Source organism: Pteronotus mesoamericanus, unplaced genomic scaffold (genome assembly GCF_021234165.1).
Source record: "Pteronotus mesoamericanus isolate MK-2021 breed Mesoamerican mustached bat unplaced genomic scaffold, CSHL_Meso_final scaffold_85, whole genome shotgun sequence".
Lineage (NCBI taxonomy): Eukaryota > Metazoa > Chordata > Mammalia > Chiroptera > Mormoopidae > Pteronotus > Pteronotus mesoamericanus.
Genome location: NW_026555329.1, coordinates 44,344,039 through 44,361,449, shown reverse-complemented (window position 1 = coordinate 44,361,449; position 17,411 = coordinate 44,344,039). Strand labels below are relative to the sequence as shown.

At 34.8% G+C, this 17,411-nt stretch overlaps 1 protein-coding gene across 10 annotated transcripts in view; it reads right to left on the bottom strand.

The window, feature by feature from the left end:
* SUGCT (succinyl-CoA:glutarate-CoA transferase) overlaps positions 1-17,411 on the bottom strand; it is a 976,712-nt gene that overhangs the window by 139,451 nt on the left and 819,850 nt on the right. For 3 of the 10 annotated variants that reach the window (XM_054563899.1, XM_054563900.1, XM_054563902.1), the window contains exon 13: positions 10,921-10,975. The exons of the other annotated variants lie outside the window; for them this stretch is intronic. In XM_054563899.1, coding sequence (XP_054419874.1) covers positions 10,921-10,975 — 55 coding nt within the window. The remainder of the gene's footprint in view (positions 1-10,920; positions 10,976-17,411) is intronic. 10 annotated transcript variants of the gene reach the window in all.

The following is a 17,411-nucleotide window of genomic DNA, read 5'->3' as shown; positions in this document are numbered from 1 at the left end:
TCACATAAAAGTTTTTACATAGGCCCACTTATGATAAAAGCTTACAGCAAGTTAAGGATTAAGAGGAATTACCCTAAAGGTAACATCATACTTAACTGTGAAAGACTGAATGCATTTGTTTTAAGATTGAGAATAAGACAAGAGTGTCTGCTTTCACCACTCTTATGAAACATATTACTAGAAGTTTTAGCAAGTGCCATACATTGAGAAATAAAGACATAATTTTCATAAAAATACAGATGGGAAAAGATGGAATAAAATGAAAAAATATAATAAAAAGAAGAAAATTTTAAAGGAAGAAATCATTCTGATGACACAACTGTCTGCATAGAAAATACTTCTAAAACTAATGAGTTCACAAGGTCACAGGTACAAGATTAACACACAAAAATCAGTCACATTTGTTTACCAACAATGAATATAATGGACCCAAAACTAGAAACACAGTATCATTAAGTTAAATATTTAGATACACACTTAACAAAACATGTATAGACTCTGTATGCCAGGAATTACAAAATGCTGATGTAGGCAATCAAAGAGGACCTACATTATGAGGAAGCATATCATGTTCTTAGGTCTGAAGAGTCAACATAGTAAAGATGTCAATTCTCCTTCATTTACCTATAGCATTAATGCACTTCTTACCAAAATCCCAGCAAAGTTTTTTGTAGACATAAACAAAGCTTATTCTATAATGTATATGGAAAGACACAGGTCTCAGAAATGTTTAAACAATCTTGAAAATAAGAATAAAGTGAAGGAGAATCTGTCTACCCGATATTAAAGTATACTATATGGATTCTAAGAGAGGTATTGACAGAGAGTTGGCCACATAAATCAATGGAACACAATGGAGAACTCAGAAATATAGCCATGCAGATATGTCCAAATATTTGCTGACAAAAGTGTAAATACAGTGGAGGAATAATAGCATGTTCAAAAAATAGATCTAGTATAATTGTGAAAGAATAAAAAAATCCTCAACCTAAATCCTATATCTTATACAAAAATTAACTTAAAATATATCATAGACTTTAATATATAAGTTTAAAATTAAAAACTCTTAGGAACAATCTTGGAGATTGCTCTGCAAAAGCTCATATTAAGAAGAACAAAGAGCTACATACTGGGAGAAATATTTGCAAGCAATATATCTGACAAAAGGCAAGTATCCAATATATATGTAAAGAAGTGTTTGCAACTAACAAGTAAAAATGCAAACAACTCAAAAAGTAAGCAAAAGACATAAACAGACATCTCACCAAAGAGGATATAAAGATGGCAAATAAACACATGAAAAAGTGGTTCAATATCGTTAACCATTAGTGAGCTACAAATTAAAAGCATGACCAGATATTAGTATACACCTATCAGAGTGGCTAAGTTTTTTAAGACATAAAATACTGGCAAAAAGAAAGAGGATCACACATACATTTCTAGTTAGGATGGAAAATGATATAGCCACTAGGGAAAACAGTTTGGCAGTTTCTTAAAAAACAACAACTAAACATATAGCTGCAAAGAACCCAGGAGGTGCCCTTGAGCATTTATTCCAGATAAATGAAAATTTATGTTCATACAAAAACCAGTAGTGAATTTTCACAGCAGCTTTATTTATATTAGCCAAAAATTGAAAACAACATAGATGTCCTTCAATTGGTGAATCATTAAGCCAGCTGTGGTGCATCCATGTTGTGGAATACTCCTAGGTAATAAAAAGGAAATAACTATTGATTTATACAACTTGAATCTTGAGGGGATTATGCTAAGTGAAAAAAAGAGAGCTGATCCCAAAAGGTTGCACAGTGAATGATTCTACTTAATAGCATTCATTTTTTTAAAAGAACTTTAAATTTCATTTTTCAATTATAGTTTACATTCAATATTATTTTGTATTAGTTTCAGATGTACAGCCTAGTGGTTAGACAATAATATACTTTACAACGTGGTCAACACCTATATTTCCAGTACCCATTTGATACCATACATAATTATTACAATATTATTGACTATATTCCCTATGCTGTACTTCATATCCCCAAATTGTACTTCTTAGCTTTGTAACTACCAGTCTGTACTTCTTAATCCCTTCACATTTTCACCCAGTCCCCAAAACTCCTCAGCTCTGGCAACCATCAGTCTGTTCTCTGTGTCCTAAGAGTCTATTTAAATTTTGTTTGTTCATTAACTTTCTTCTCTAGATTCCACATATAAGTAAAATCATATGGTATTTGCCTCTCTCTGACTGACCTATTTTACTGAGTATATACTCTCTAGGTCCATCTGTACTGTTGCAAATGGTAAGAGTTCATTCTTTTTTATGGCTGAGTAATATTTCATTGTATATAGGTAGAACCATTTTTTATCCAGTCATCTATTGATGTTCACTTGTGTTGTTTCTATATCTTGGCTATTATAAATAAAGCTGCAATGAACATAGGGGTGCATATATTCTTATGAACTAATGTTTTGGGTCTCTTCAGATCCATAGACCCAGAAGTGTTATCACTGGGGCATAAGGCAAGTTTTAATTTTTTGAGGAAACTCCATACTGTTTTCCACAGTGGATACACTGGTCTGCATTCCCACGAACAATGCATGAGGGTTCCCTTTTCCCCATGTTCTTGTCAACATTTGTTATTTGTGGATTTATTGAAAATGCCCATTCTGACAGGTATGAGATGGTATCACATTGTGGTTTTAATTTGCATTTCTCTGATAATTAGTGACATTGAGCATCTTTTCATATGACTATTGGCCATCTGAATGTCCTCTTTAGAGAGGTGTTTATTCAGGTTCTTTGCCCATTTTTTAATTTGATTGTTTGGGGTTTTGTTTTTTGGTGTTGAGTACCATGAGTTTTTAATAAATTTTGGATATTAGCCTCTTATCAAGTGTATCATTGGTGAATATGTTCTCCCATTCAGTAGGTTGTCTTTTTGTCTTGTCAGTTTCCTTTGTTATGCAAAAGCTTTTTTAGTTTGATGTAGTCCTATTTGTTTATGTTTTCTTTTGTTTCCCTTGCCTGAGGAAGAAAAAAATATATTGCTGAAATAAATGTCAGATTTTATAATCTATGTTTTTGTCTAGGAGTTTTATGATTATGAGTCTTACATTTAAGTATTTAATCTATTTAGACAAGGCCAGCATTATTCTAATTCCAAAACTAGATAAGGACATTACAAATAATGTTTATTCTCATATATGGTATGAGGTTTCTTTTTTTGCATGTATGTGTTGAATTTTCCCAACACTATTTACCAAAGAGACTGCCTTTACCTCATTGTAGTTCTTGCTTCCTTTGTCAAATATTTACTGACCATGTAGGTGTGGGGGTATATTTGTGGGCTCTCTATTCTGTTCCATTGATCTATATGTCTATTTTTATGCCAGCATCATGCTGTTTTGATTACTATAGCCTTATGGCATAGTTTGATATAAGGTAGTGTGATTCCTTTTTGTTCTTCTTCCTCAAGATTGCTGTGGCCAATGAGAGGCTTTGTGGTTCCATACAAGTTTTTTGGATTATCTGTTCTTGTTTTGTGAAATACAACATTGGTATTTTGATAGAATTTGTGTTGAATTTATAGATTGCTTTTGGTAGTATGGACTTTTTTTTTTTTTATCCTCTCCCTGAGGATGTTTTTTAATTCTCGAAAAGAAAAGTTGGGGAGAGAGAGAAAAACATTGATGTGAGAGAGAAACATTTATCAGTTGCCTCTCTTTTGCTCCCAAGGCATATGCCCTGACTAGGAATCAAATCCAGAACTTTTAAGTTCAGTTCATGAGATGATGTTCCAACCAACTGAGCCATATCAACCAGGGCAGTGCGGACATTTTAATAGTGTTAATTCTTTTTACACATGAACATGGTCTATGCTGCCATTTATTTGTATCTTTTTCTTCCATTTATTTCTATTTTTCCTTCTGTAGTTTGTAATTTTCCAAGTATAGGTCTATTATCTCATTAGTTAAATTTATTCCTAGGTATTTTTTTGATGCAGTTGTAAATGGAATTGTTTTCTTAGTTTCCATTTCTGATAGTTCATAATTGGTACAAAATGCAACTGATTTCTGAATATTTATTTTGTATCATGCTACATTTCTGCTTCAGTAGTTTACTGGTAGAATTTTTAGAGTTCTCTATATACAGTACCATGTCTTCTGCAAATAAAGACAGTTTTACTTCTTCCTTTCCAATTTAGATGCCTTTTCTTTCCTTTTTCTTTTCCTTCTTTCCTTCTTTTGTGTGTGTGTGTGTCTGTATGTTGTTTTTTTTTTGTTTGTTTTGTTTCATTTTTCTGGTCTGATTGTTGTGGTTAGGACTTCCAGTACTGTGTTGAGTAAGAGTGATGAATGTGGACATCCCTGACTTGTTCCTGAACTTAAGGAAAACACTTTTAGTTTTCCCCATTGACTGTGATGTTAGCTCTGGGTTTGTCACATGTAGCCTTTATTACATTGAAGTATATTACCACTATCCCCGTTTTGCTGAGAAACTTTGTCAAAAATGAGTGCTGGATTTTGTCAGGTGCTTTTTCTGCATCTATTGATATGATAATATATTTATCCTTCATTTTGTTTCTGTGGTGTATCATGTTAATGGATTTGCAGATATTGTACCAACCTTGCATCTCTGGAATAAATCCCAGTTGATTATGGTGTATGATCTTTTTAATGTATTGCTGAAGTCGGTTTGCTAATATTGTGTTGAGGATTTTTGCATCTATGTTAATCAAGGATATTAGCCTTTAATTTTCTTTCTTTGTAATATCCTTATCTAATTTGAGAAATACGAAAATGATGGCTTTGTCCACTAAGCTTGGGAGTCTTCCCTCCTCTTGAGTTTTTTGGAATAGTTTAAGAAAAATAAGTGTTAGTTCTACTTTAAATGTTTGGTGAAATTCATCTGAGAAGCCATTGGTCCAGGACTTTTGTTTGCTGAGAGTTTTTTTTTATTACTGCTTGGATTTCATTAGTCGTGATTGGTCTGTTCAGATTTTCTCTTTTTCTCTCACTTCTTTTCTTTTTTTTAAATTTTATTTTATTTTTTCAAATACATTTGTCTCTGCCTCCCCCCCACCACTTTCCCTTGCCCCCTCCCTCCTTCCCTCCCTCAGCTCTTCCCCTTCGGTTTTGTCCATGAGTCCTTGCTATATGTTCCTTGATTTTCCCCTTCCCTTCCTTTTCCCCGCCCCCCCCCCTCCTTCCCTCTTGTCTCTGTTGATTTCTTTTCCTTTCAGTGTTGCTGGTCTTATTTTCCTTGCATCTTTGTATTGTTGGTTAGGGTTCCGCTTATAAGTGAGGAATATTGTATATTTCTAGTAATTTATCCACTTCCTCCATATTGTCCAATTGGTTGGCATATCATTGTTCATAATATTTTCTCCTAAACGTTTTCATTTCTGTGATGTCAGTTGTTACTTCTCTTTCAATTCTGAATTTATTTATTTGAGTTCTCTCTAATAATGTTTTTGAAATAATAATAGTCCAGAAATAGACAACAGATTTGGGGTTCAGGTTAGAGGAGAGATGAGAGTGGAGGAGAGGGCAGTGAGGGCAACTAAAAAAGGGTAACAGGAGGGATTTTCATGATGGAACTGTTCTGTATCCTGACTATATCATTGTCATTATCTTGGTTGTAATATTGTAAGAGAGTTTTACAAGATGGTTCCATTGGGGAAATGGGTAAAGAATACATGGGATCTCTCTGAAATACTCTTACAACTGCATGAGAATCTATAATGATATCAAAATAAAATTTTTATTTTGTTTTTTTAATTTTAGTCTTTCATATTTTGTTTTTTGAAAACTAGAACTTTCTATATGATGTGAAAGGCTATTCAATTTAATTTTCCTCCTTAGAACAGTTTTTGAGCAATCCTTCCTTTCTTCATGATCTGTAATACCAGACCTGTGGTAGATCATTTCAAAACAAGTTGGATTTGTTTCTGGGTTCTTGGTTCTGTCCGATGGGTATGTTTGCCCCAATGCTGATGCCACACTGACTAAATCACTATGGTTTTATAAGTACCAATGTTTCACTAGGCAAGATTCCCACCCCTCCCCTGCCTGTCCTTTTTCTTCAGGGATTCTTGACCCTTTACTCCTCTCTATAAATTTTAAAATCATCCTATCAAGTTCCAGAAAAACCCTTTTAGGTAAAATTAATATCCTTAAAATATTATCTTACTACTCATTAAACCTTTAATAATTTTCATTTACTTAAGGCATTTTAATATTCTTATAAAGTGTTAGCATTTTTCATTAGATTTATCCCTAACTTTTTATTTTTAAAAAAAACATTTTTACTTTTAAAATAAAACTTTCTATCTATTGTTAGCAGATAAAAATAAAATTAACTTAATTTTTATTTTATATCTCACACATTTTATTAATAATTCACTTGTAGATTTTGTTGGGTTTTCTATATAATATATCATCTCTGAAAAATTATAGTTCTGATTTTCCTTTGTATAACTCTTATTTTGTTTTCTTACATTATATTGCTGGCTAAACTGCCAATATATTGGTAGAGTGTTAGTAGAAAACATTTTTATTAAGTTCCCAATTTTAAAAGAAATATATTGAGTGTTCCATCATTGAGTATGTTTGTACTAAGGCATTATAGGCATATTTTATTAGATTAGGAAATATATTCCAAGTATTTTCAGTTTTATCATACATGTTGACTTTCATCAAGGGCTTTTCATTCATTTATTAAAAGGATCCTATAATTTTCTCCCTTAATCTGGGAACTAATTTTCTAATGTTGAACCAAACTTATATTTCAAAATAACTAAATTTTGAGTTCTGTTTTGTTTACAGTTTTCTTGTACTTTCATGCATTTGATTGGCATGCAATTTTCTTTTCTTGCATTTTACTTGTTTATTTTTAGTATCAAGGGTAACTTTATAAAGATAGCTAGAGTAATCCTTTTTTTTCTGTTTCTGAAAGTATTTGGTAAGGTTGGAATTCTCTAGTCTTTCACTACCAGGTGAGAACTCACCAGCAACCTCCCTGGACTGAGGTTTTATTAGTGAGAAGTTTTTAAATTATCAATGTATTCCTTTAAACAATATAAGGCAATTCAGATTTTTTTTTCTTGAGTAAATTCTGATGACACATGATCTAAGAATGTTATCACTCCGCTAAATTGTCAAACTTATTGTTTTAAAATTGTTCATTACTTACTATGCAATTTTAGAATTAGTATATCTTTCCTTTCCAGTGACTTAAAATTTTTATTATTATGCTTGTTGTATAGTAATGAATTTTGTTGTAAAGTTTGTAGTGTCTAACATTAGTAAAGCTGCACTAGCATAATTCTGGTTTGTATTTTTGTCATATCTCATTTTGTGCCATAAGACAACATTTCAAAGTTTTAGGCTTTTCTCTTGAAAATAGAAAAATCACAGGATTTTCTGCCTATTATATCTTTGTCTTTTAACTGAAAGATTAAGTACATTTACATAAACTGGGATTATTTATGTTTGAATTAACTTGGAGCATTTTATTTAGTGTCTTCTTTTTGTTCTACTATAAAAATAATCACCTTGCCTTGTTCAAGATTGAGATTATTTTCCCACATTCAGCTTTTTCCACATTTATTACAATACTGTGGAAACTATATATTTATATTTTTGCTATTCTTTTTCTCTTGAAATTTTAACATGCATTTATTTCAAGCTTAATTTGGTGTTCCAACCATTCCCAAGATTAGTGAACACAAGAAATTGTTTAAAAGCACAACTATTAAATAGAAGAGGAACTACAATAGAATCCAATGAAATATATAGGTGATTTATAAACTTTAAAGTTAGGATATTAGAAGTCCAGACTTAGCATTTCTTTAACTCAATCCACCTGGCATGTGGCCTTTAAAAAAATTATCCCATCTTGAGTTTATTTTTGTGTATAAGTTGGTGTTTGAGTTTCAAAAGTCCTAGAGGAGAACATAGGCGGGAACATCTCAGATATTCCATGCAGCAATACTTGCACCGATGTGTCCCCTAGAGCAAGGGACATTAATGAAAGAATAAACAGATGGGGCTTCAACCAAGGAGGTAAAAGACCTGTATGCTGAAAACTACACGCCACTGAAGAAAGAAATTAAGGAAGACACAAATAAATGGGAGCATATATTGTGTTCATGGATTGGAAGAATTAACATCATCAAAATGTCCATACTACCCAAAGCTATTTATAGATTCAATGCAATCCCTATTAATATACCAATGATACGTTTCACAGACATAGAACATACATTTCAAAAATTTATATGGAACAATAAATGACCCTGGAGATCTGCAGCAATTTTGAGAAAGAAAAACAAAGCAGGAGGGATCACTATACCGGATGCCAAGCTATATTACAAGGCCACTGTAATCAAAACAGTCTGGCACTGGCACAAGAACAGACACATAGATCAATGTAACAGAATAGAAAGCTCAGAAATAAGCTCAGATATAAACCCATGTCTCTGTGGTCAATTAATATTTGACAAAGGGGACAGAAGCATAAATTAGAGTAAAAATAGCCTCTTCAACAAATGTTGTAGGGAGAGCTGGACGACTACATGCAAAAAATTGAAATTGGATCACCAACTGACAACATACACAAAAATAAACTCAAGATGGATAAAAGAATTAAATATAAGTCGCAACACCATAAAAGTCCTAGAGGAGAACATAGACAGGAAACTCTCAGACATCCCACTCAGCAATTTTTTCACTGATATGTCTCCTAAAGCAAGGGACATAAAGGAAAGAATAAACAAGTGGGACCTGATCAAAATAAGAAGCTTCTGCATGGCTAAAGGAAAAATCAGCAAAATAAAAAGGAGCCAACCGTATAGAAAATATATTTGCCAAAGGTACATCAGATACAGGTTTGATCTCCAATATATATAAAGAACTCACATGACTCCACTCCAAGAAGACAAACAATCCAATTAAAAAATGGGCAGTGGACCTGGACAGACACTTCTCCAAGGAAGACATACAGAGGGCCCAGAGACATATGAAAGGATGCTCAGCATCACTAGCCATCCAAGAAATGCAAATTATAACCACAATGAGATACCACTTCACCTTGGTCAGAATGGCCATCATAAACACATCAACAAACAACAGGTGCTTGTGAGGCTGTGAGAAACGGGAACCCTAGTCCACTGTTGGTGGGAATGCAGACTGGTGCAGCCACTGTGGAAGACAGTTTGGAACGTCCTCAAAAAGCTGAAAATGGAACTGCCTTTTGACCCAGTGATTCCACTGCTGAGATTATACCCTAAGAATCCCAAAACACCAATTCCAAAGAACCTTTGCACCCCAATGTTCATAGCAGCACAATTTACAATAGCCAAGTGTTGGAAGCAACCTAAGTGGCCATCAGTAAATGAATGAATCAAAAAACTATGGTACATTTACACAATGGAACACTACTCAGCAGAAAGAAAAAAAGAACTACTAAACTTTGTGACAGCATGTATGGAACTAGAAAGCATTATGCTAAGTGAAATAAGCCAGGGGGTGAAAGACAAATGCCACATGATCTCACCTATAAGTGGAACCTAACTAACAAAACAAACAAGCAAGGAAAATATAACCAGTAACATTGAAAGAAAAAAGAAACCAAAAGAATCAACAGAGAACAAGTAGGGGTGATGGGAAAAAGGGAAGGGAAAGATCAAGTCAAGGAACATGTATAAAGGATTCATGAACAAAGCCAAAGTGGGAGAGGATTGAGGGAGGGAGATAGGGGAGGGGGCAGGGGAAAGCGGCAGTGGGAAGGTGGAGACAAATGTATTTGAACAATAAAAAAATAGATAAATGAATAAATAAATAAAAACCTTCTGCACAGCTAAAGAAAACACAGCAAAATGAAAAGGGAACCAATTATATAGGAAAATATATTTGTCAATGATACCTCAGACAAGGGTTTGAACTCCAAAATACACAAAGAATTCACAGGACTCCACTGCGGGAAGACAAACAACCCAATTAAAAAATGGGCAAAGGTCCTGTACAGATACTTCTCCAAGGAGGACATACACAGGGCCCAGAAACATATGAAAGGATGGGCAGCATCACTAGCCATCAGAGACATGCAAATTAAAACCACAATGAGATACCACTTCACCATGGGCAGAATGGCCATCATAACCAAATCAACAAACAAGTGCTGGCAAGTCTGTAGAGAAAAGGGAACCCTAGTACACTGTTGGTAAGAATGCAGACTGGTGCAGCCACTGTGGAAAACAATATGGAATTTCCTCAGAAAACTAAAAATAGAACTGCCTTTTGATCCAGCAATACCATTGTTGGGACTATACCCTAAGAATCCTAAACTACCAATTCAAAAAAATCTATGTACCCCAATGTTCATAGCAGTGCAATTTACAACAGCCAAATGTTGGAAGCAACCTAAGTGCTCATCAGTAAATCAGTGGATCAAAAAACTGTGGTACATTTACACAATGGAATATTACTCAGCAGAAAGAAAGAAGGAGCTCCGACCCTTTGCAACAGCATGGATGGATGTGGTGAGCTCTGGCTAGTGAAATAAGCAGTTAGTGGAAGACAAATACCATATAATCTCACTTATAAGTGGAACCTAATCAACAAAACAAACAAGCAAGCAAAATAGATCCAGAGAGACTGAAATAAAGAAAAAACTGACAATAACCAGAGGGGAGTTGGGGAGAAGGATATGGGGGAAAATAGGGGAAGGGTCATCAAGGAATATGTATAAAGGACACATGGACAATACCAAAGGGGTGTAGGATCAAGGGTGGGAGGCAGGGATGGGTGGGGCAGAGGGAAATGGCAGAGGGGAAATGGAGACTACTGTACTTGAACACTGATAAAAACATTTAAAAATTAATAAAAATTATCTGAGAACCAGTTGCTACAAACCTTGGTGAAAATTGAGAAAGCACTCTTTCCCTTCCAGCAAGGGACCTGCAAAGCTCTGTAAAAAAAAAAACATTCTAAGAGGTGTGCAGCAGGGCGATTATATGTGTTGTCTTCCTCTTACAAAAAAGAAAAATAATTCCTTTGTTCTAAGGAATTTTTTAATTGCCCACTGAGAAAACAGAATCTTGATTAGTTCTAGGAACAGATCAGGAAGTTATAAATGTATTGTTTTCCTCACTAGATTCAGTCCTCTTTTCTCTGGAGACTGAAAATGCAAGGCAAAGATTTGGGTAACCAGCCTAAGACATACAAACTAATCTACTTTATTTAATGAAGTGGTTCTTCATCCTATTCAGAAGCCATGGAAGGACACATTTATTTTCATAAATGTTCATTTATTGATCAAGAAATCATCACTTAAATGTAAATCACTACCAACCTCTCTCCTCTTTTAGGGACCAAAGTAGGAAAACAGTGTGAGAAGGGAAAAAAGTCAGTTGGATAAAATTATAGCATGACCAAAATAAGTCCTGTAGACTCTCTGAGTGGGCAGTTTTCTAAGTGATGTGTCAGGGTGAGACAGTCTAACCAGCATGAATGTAAAGAAAGGACTGAGGTGAGTGTGAGATAATAGCACCTGCTTACCACTTAGGGTAATTTGCATCCTTGCTCATTTTATCCACACATAAGCCCAGTGCAGTAGGAGTTATTGCCTCCATTTCATAGATAAAGAAGATGACTTGGGGAGGTGAAATGACTTGACTAATATCATAAATAGAGGGAAAGAAGTGGCATACTCATGTCTCCCTGATGGCATAACTTAGACTCTTCCCATCATATTATACTGTCTGGTAAGTGTTTAGTACCACTTTCCACTATAGTAAGAGTCTAGTGTTCCTGACCTGGGTGCAACACAGATAAAAGGAGAAAGGATCATTGTGAATGCCAAATATTCCAAATTATTGGTAACTTGTTGCATCTTCTATTGGCTAAAGTGCTGCCTAGAAGCTCAGGTACAGTAAGATGTAAGTAATATTTAATTGAGGGTTTGCTTTCTCTCTCTTTGATGATAGCATGTTGTAAACTTTATTGAGATTAAATATCCTTTGAGATCTAATTACAGTAAGGCATCACTTTATTTGGCATAACAAAGCTTTCTTTTAGTAAGTCCACAAGAATACTAAAGACAGCAATATGTAACAAAGCATCAACATCTGCTTCCTTAACAAATTCTTCTTTAATAAAGTTATATATGCCAAATATGTTTAAGACTGGTTATCACTCTTGGCACAGTATGATATGTTTAACCAGAAAAGATTTTCAGCATCAAGAAACCAAAGGAAATGGTGCCATGTACATGATATCTGAACAGCCACAAGGCAGAACACCACCAATATATGTGACAATTACTCAGCCCTCTACCATGAGGAAGCAATGTCACTTGTTTATTTTATGTCAGCCATTCTAGAGAACCATAACCACCAAAAGGCAATCAAGCAACTGTCCTGTTGCTGCAGAAGGATCATGGGCAGTGCCCACCACATTCTTCTGCACCCAATTCATTAGTCAAAAAATTTGTTCATGTTCAAAACAAACAAACAGGAACAAAACAATTATGGTAATATGTTTCTAAGACAAAAACACTGAAGTGACGGTTCTAAAAGTCAGTGAATTCTCTGTTTTCATTTTACATTTTGGTTTGGTGTTCATGGGAATTGGTGTTGGTGGGAAAATACTTTGCTTGTTGCAGGCAGATGAGTGTTTGCTCTAGGGCAAGAGATTAGGAGAACTATTTTAAGAAGGAGTCTGTATGACTAGGGTTGGGGGAGATAATAGTGATGCATGAGCAGGGTCACTGATAACTTTGTAAGCAAGAAATCCTTTGGATATGCCAAGAGATTTTATCAGCCCAAAAAGGCTGAGTCATACATATATAATTTTAGTTTGAATTAATTGGAGTGTGGCTTGGAGGAGTGGGACTGGTAACACACACAAAAGAAAACAAGGAAATGAACTTTATCCATAGTTAGGCCTGAGCCTCTTTTCAACAGTCATTTTCCCAGCTGATTTGTTGCATCCAGTGGCTCGTAGTTTTAATCACATGCTATCTACCTGCCTTACAGACATAAATTTTCAGCCTAGATATTCATCGCACTGTCATATCTCAAGGGAGCAGCCAGAAAAATGTCTCTTGCCTCTGGTTTGTTTAACGTTGAGTATCACGGGAAATACTGTCTTCTTATTTATAATCATGCTTTATCATTTGGACATGACACCTAACACTACTACTCTGATCTGGATATTTTGCTTCTGCTAACAATGAAGATTTTCCTTAGAGCTGAGCCATGTGGTCAAATAGCCTTTGAAGCAGGTACTATTAGAATACCCATTTATAGATTACTAAACTAAGTTAGGAAAGGCACTTGCTAAACATTGAGCAGTTAGCAAGCAATTTTAGCTTGTTACAAACCAAGAGCTACAATTTTAACCTAGAAAGCCTGATTCCAGAGTCTATACCTTTAGTTACTACACTATATCTTTCTATAGAATCTAAAGTGGAATTCATTCATATAACACTCTAGTCTATGATACCTCATACTGTTTACTTAAATTCAGGTCACATCTACTGAGCACTAGCTATGTGCTAAATGACAGATAAGTACTTCGATGTATTAATTTTTTTCTAACCAACACTTATTAACAAATATCTCTACCAGGTACTGTGCGGAAGGCAGAGATATAAAGCTAAGTAGTCGTGGTCCCTTTTCTCAGAGGTTATATGTTACAGATGATTAAAAACTAATATGATAAATGATTTAATATTGTAGAATTAGAAAAGGAAGCACCAGGCCCTGGCAGGATAGCTCAGTTGGTCAGAGCATCGTCCCAGCTAGCCAAAATTTTGGGTTCAATCTCCAGTCAGGGCACATAGAAGAATCAACCAATGAACAACAAATATAAGTGAAACAACAAATTGATGTCTCTCTGCCCGCCTCTCTCTCCCCGTCCCACTCCCCTCTTCAATAAAATTTTTAAAAAATTTAAAGAAAAAGAAGAGGAAGCACAATAGTTGTCCTGACCTGACCAAAAACAACTTTACAAAAGTAGTGCCTTTCAAATAGAGTTTTATAATAGGATACATGTGCAAAGAAGATAACATTGGGGATGTGTGTTTGACGTTTTCATATTAAAAGTCAAGGAGTTTGAAAGGTTGTGATATTTAGGAATCTATAAGTGTTTGAGGCTACATTTCAGTGAGATTAGACTAGAAAATTCCAGGACAAAAGTGTGAGGGTTTCTTTTTGTTTTTTTGTTTGTTTTTGTTTGTTTATGTTTTTGTCTATACTAAAGTGTGGGCTTTATCCTGCAGCACAAACATCACACTCAAATACCTGCAGGTGCCAAGCAAATAAGGCCTATGAGTGAAGCAGTCTGGGTAACAACATTAGAGAAAACAGGGAAGAATATGCCAAACTGAAGACAATAACTGCCTTTTGGCTCACATAGATTAGATCCAGGCTTTCTATATCATGCTGTTTTTCATGGTAATTCCTAAATCCAGGATTATATGTGAAATCTATGCATTTCAAATCTTAGGATCTAGAACCACAATATTCCTAGAGTACGCAAAATTTTCTCTCTATCCATAGTAACTAAACATTTCATCTTTATGACTTGTGCATTCAAATCCAGAGAAAAAGTTTATATTAAATTGATAGCACCATTGTTAAGAACCAAAGTTTGAGAAATTTAGTTCTAATTTGAGCAAGATGGGTAATTTGAATGAAACCACACTTAAGATATTTCCTGCTGAGTCTTAGCACAACTATCAGACATGAAGGGCTTAACTGAATGTTTTCAATGGAATGGTTTACATTTGTCAATAAATACAGTTGTACAATGAAAAAAGGCTATAAAGCCGTTGGGTTTCCCCTAAATGAAAAGTACTTATGAAAGAGAGATTATGGTCCAGTGAACTAAATTCTATTGTATACATGAGGAAGGGTGCTTGGCAAATAGTTTCCAAAATCTTGCAGCTTTCTATCTGATGAGGCAAGGGAATTAACAACTGTGACTGGGAAATGCAAAAATAAATTTATATTTTTTGGATAAGCTAAAAAAGAACTTCCAGGGAACAGTAATAGATTTCCTACTAAAGAAATCATGACATCTTTGTATATACCATGAAAAAGTACACTCTCACAAAGCAAAAAAGAAATCTCAAGGCCATAGAATCTTTGTATAGAGAAAAAGTTACCTTAGTTAACAATTAGCAAAGGAGCCACTAACAATAAATAACACGATACCATTCCTACTAATATGTTATTCAGTATTTGACAGCCTACGGGGTCTCACTTTTTCTCCAAACATAATATACATAGTCTCCACAGCCTCTCAATCACACACACTGTTCTGTCTCAAGAGCCTTGATTAAGTTCCCCATTCATCTTTCACCTGCTCTGCAAGTGTTCCCCATTATTTATATATCATTTTTTGTTTTCTTAGTGCAAAATCCTTTAGCTAATAATAATATTATTATCAATAAGCACTAACCCCTCCCCTGTTGATCAAGCTTGTTTCCCACATAATAGTGACTATTTTCAAGCAGCAACTGCATAGTCGGTGGCAGTGAGTTTGCCTTTATGGTGGTGGGGAGTCAACCAATGCTGATGTTTTCCAAAATAAAACCCTGACAACTCAGATGATAGATTACCGCACTGCTGCTGGACTTAGCTTTTCTTTCACCCCACTCCAAATGTAATCTCTCTTCAGGAGTTATTATGCCAGAATATAAGATGCTGACCTTCAGAGACATCTCTAAGAAAGAATTTAGTTCCTGGAGCATATATTAGTACATATTAGATAACAATTGCCAATGTTTCATGAATGCTATTATGTACCAAGCATTTTGTATGAATTATTTCCTTTCATTGTCTATTAGCCCCTCTTTGCAAACAAAGAAACTGAGGTACAGAGAGTGTGTACCTATATACTCTCTATGGATTGGAATTCCAATATATATTTGGCTTTCATGCATATGAGGTAAATATACACATATAAATTATATGCATACATTTATAAATCTATTTATTATGTATATTATGTCCAAAATAAACATATGTATTTCACATAAAATACATATTCAAATTGTGCTGTGTGACCTCAGAGGAGGGGTCAATAAACCACTTGCTGCACTGAGAGATAAGCTCAAGTGATCTCATCCCAGGGCGTGGCCCTGGCATAAATATCTTTTCATTTTCCTCACACGGTGTCTGTTCTTTTTTTTAACATAATTTGATTGCTCTGTTTCATGTGTGTTTTGCTATAAATTGCCTACATCCTTTCAGGAAATTCAGTGCAACCTTTGTTCTCTAACATAATTCATACTAAAAAACTGTTTGAGAAGTGATTTGTTTGAAAACTGAATCTCCTTTGTTTGTTCCCTGAGAGATCATACGATTGTGTGACTTATCATATGACTATCAACATGAAAGGATTGTTGGGTAGAGAATCAAAATGAAATTTTGTTAGGAAACTGAGACATTTTTTCCAGGAACAACGTGGTCAAGAACTGAATCGTTCAAGAACCAGGATGTTCAAGAACTGAGGTTTGACCATGCATAAATATTGACCCATTTGTTGACTCAGCAACAGCTGTCAAACGTCTATCACATGAAAGGCATTGGGGGGTGAAGGGGAAGGCGAGTAGCTTTTCATTAAAAAAAAAATTAGTCTTAAAAACCAAATTAGTTAGTGATTTTGTATGGTATATGGTTTAATTAAAAGTCAGAATCAGAAGTAGTAGTCCATTTCCAAAAATAAGCATCAGAAATTATTCTTGTTAAATCAAAACAAGACTCATCTCTTTAGAGAACTGTGACCTCAAGGAGGCAGGACATCACAGAGAGTAAATACTCACCTGGCCAATGATCAGATGAGTATCTGTATTTTTCGTATCTATCTGCAAATAAAAGCAAAGAAAAAGAAAAAGCAGCAGGTCCTATGCCTGCTGGGAAGGGGAGAGACAGATATGAAGAGATTGCCATTGCCATTGCCAACACCACTATTGCCTGGCACTATGCCCGTGACTCACAGGTCATCAGCTCCTCTCATAGTGATATCTGCTTCCTATGCATCAACTGTGAAAGAAGCTGAAACTCAGAGAAATAAAGTGATTTCCAAAAGCCAAAAAGAGCCATGATTCCAGCTCATCCACCTCCTGCTAAAATTAATCTTCTTGTATTCTCTGCAAAGTGAGTGCTTAAGGTCCAACTTCATGGAAACATACCGGATGAAGAGGTATGACTCCCTAGTTTTTACATGGTGCTTCAGAAGCAATTTATCATTTCAGTTATCTAGAAGTTTCAATAGTCTTATAGAATATTCTGCCTGTTTGCTTTCTGTATTTGTATCCCAAGGTAGCTGATCTCAGAAGCAAATCACTCCCAACAGCACTATTGGTAGATTCATGTCATGTGGTCAATATTGTT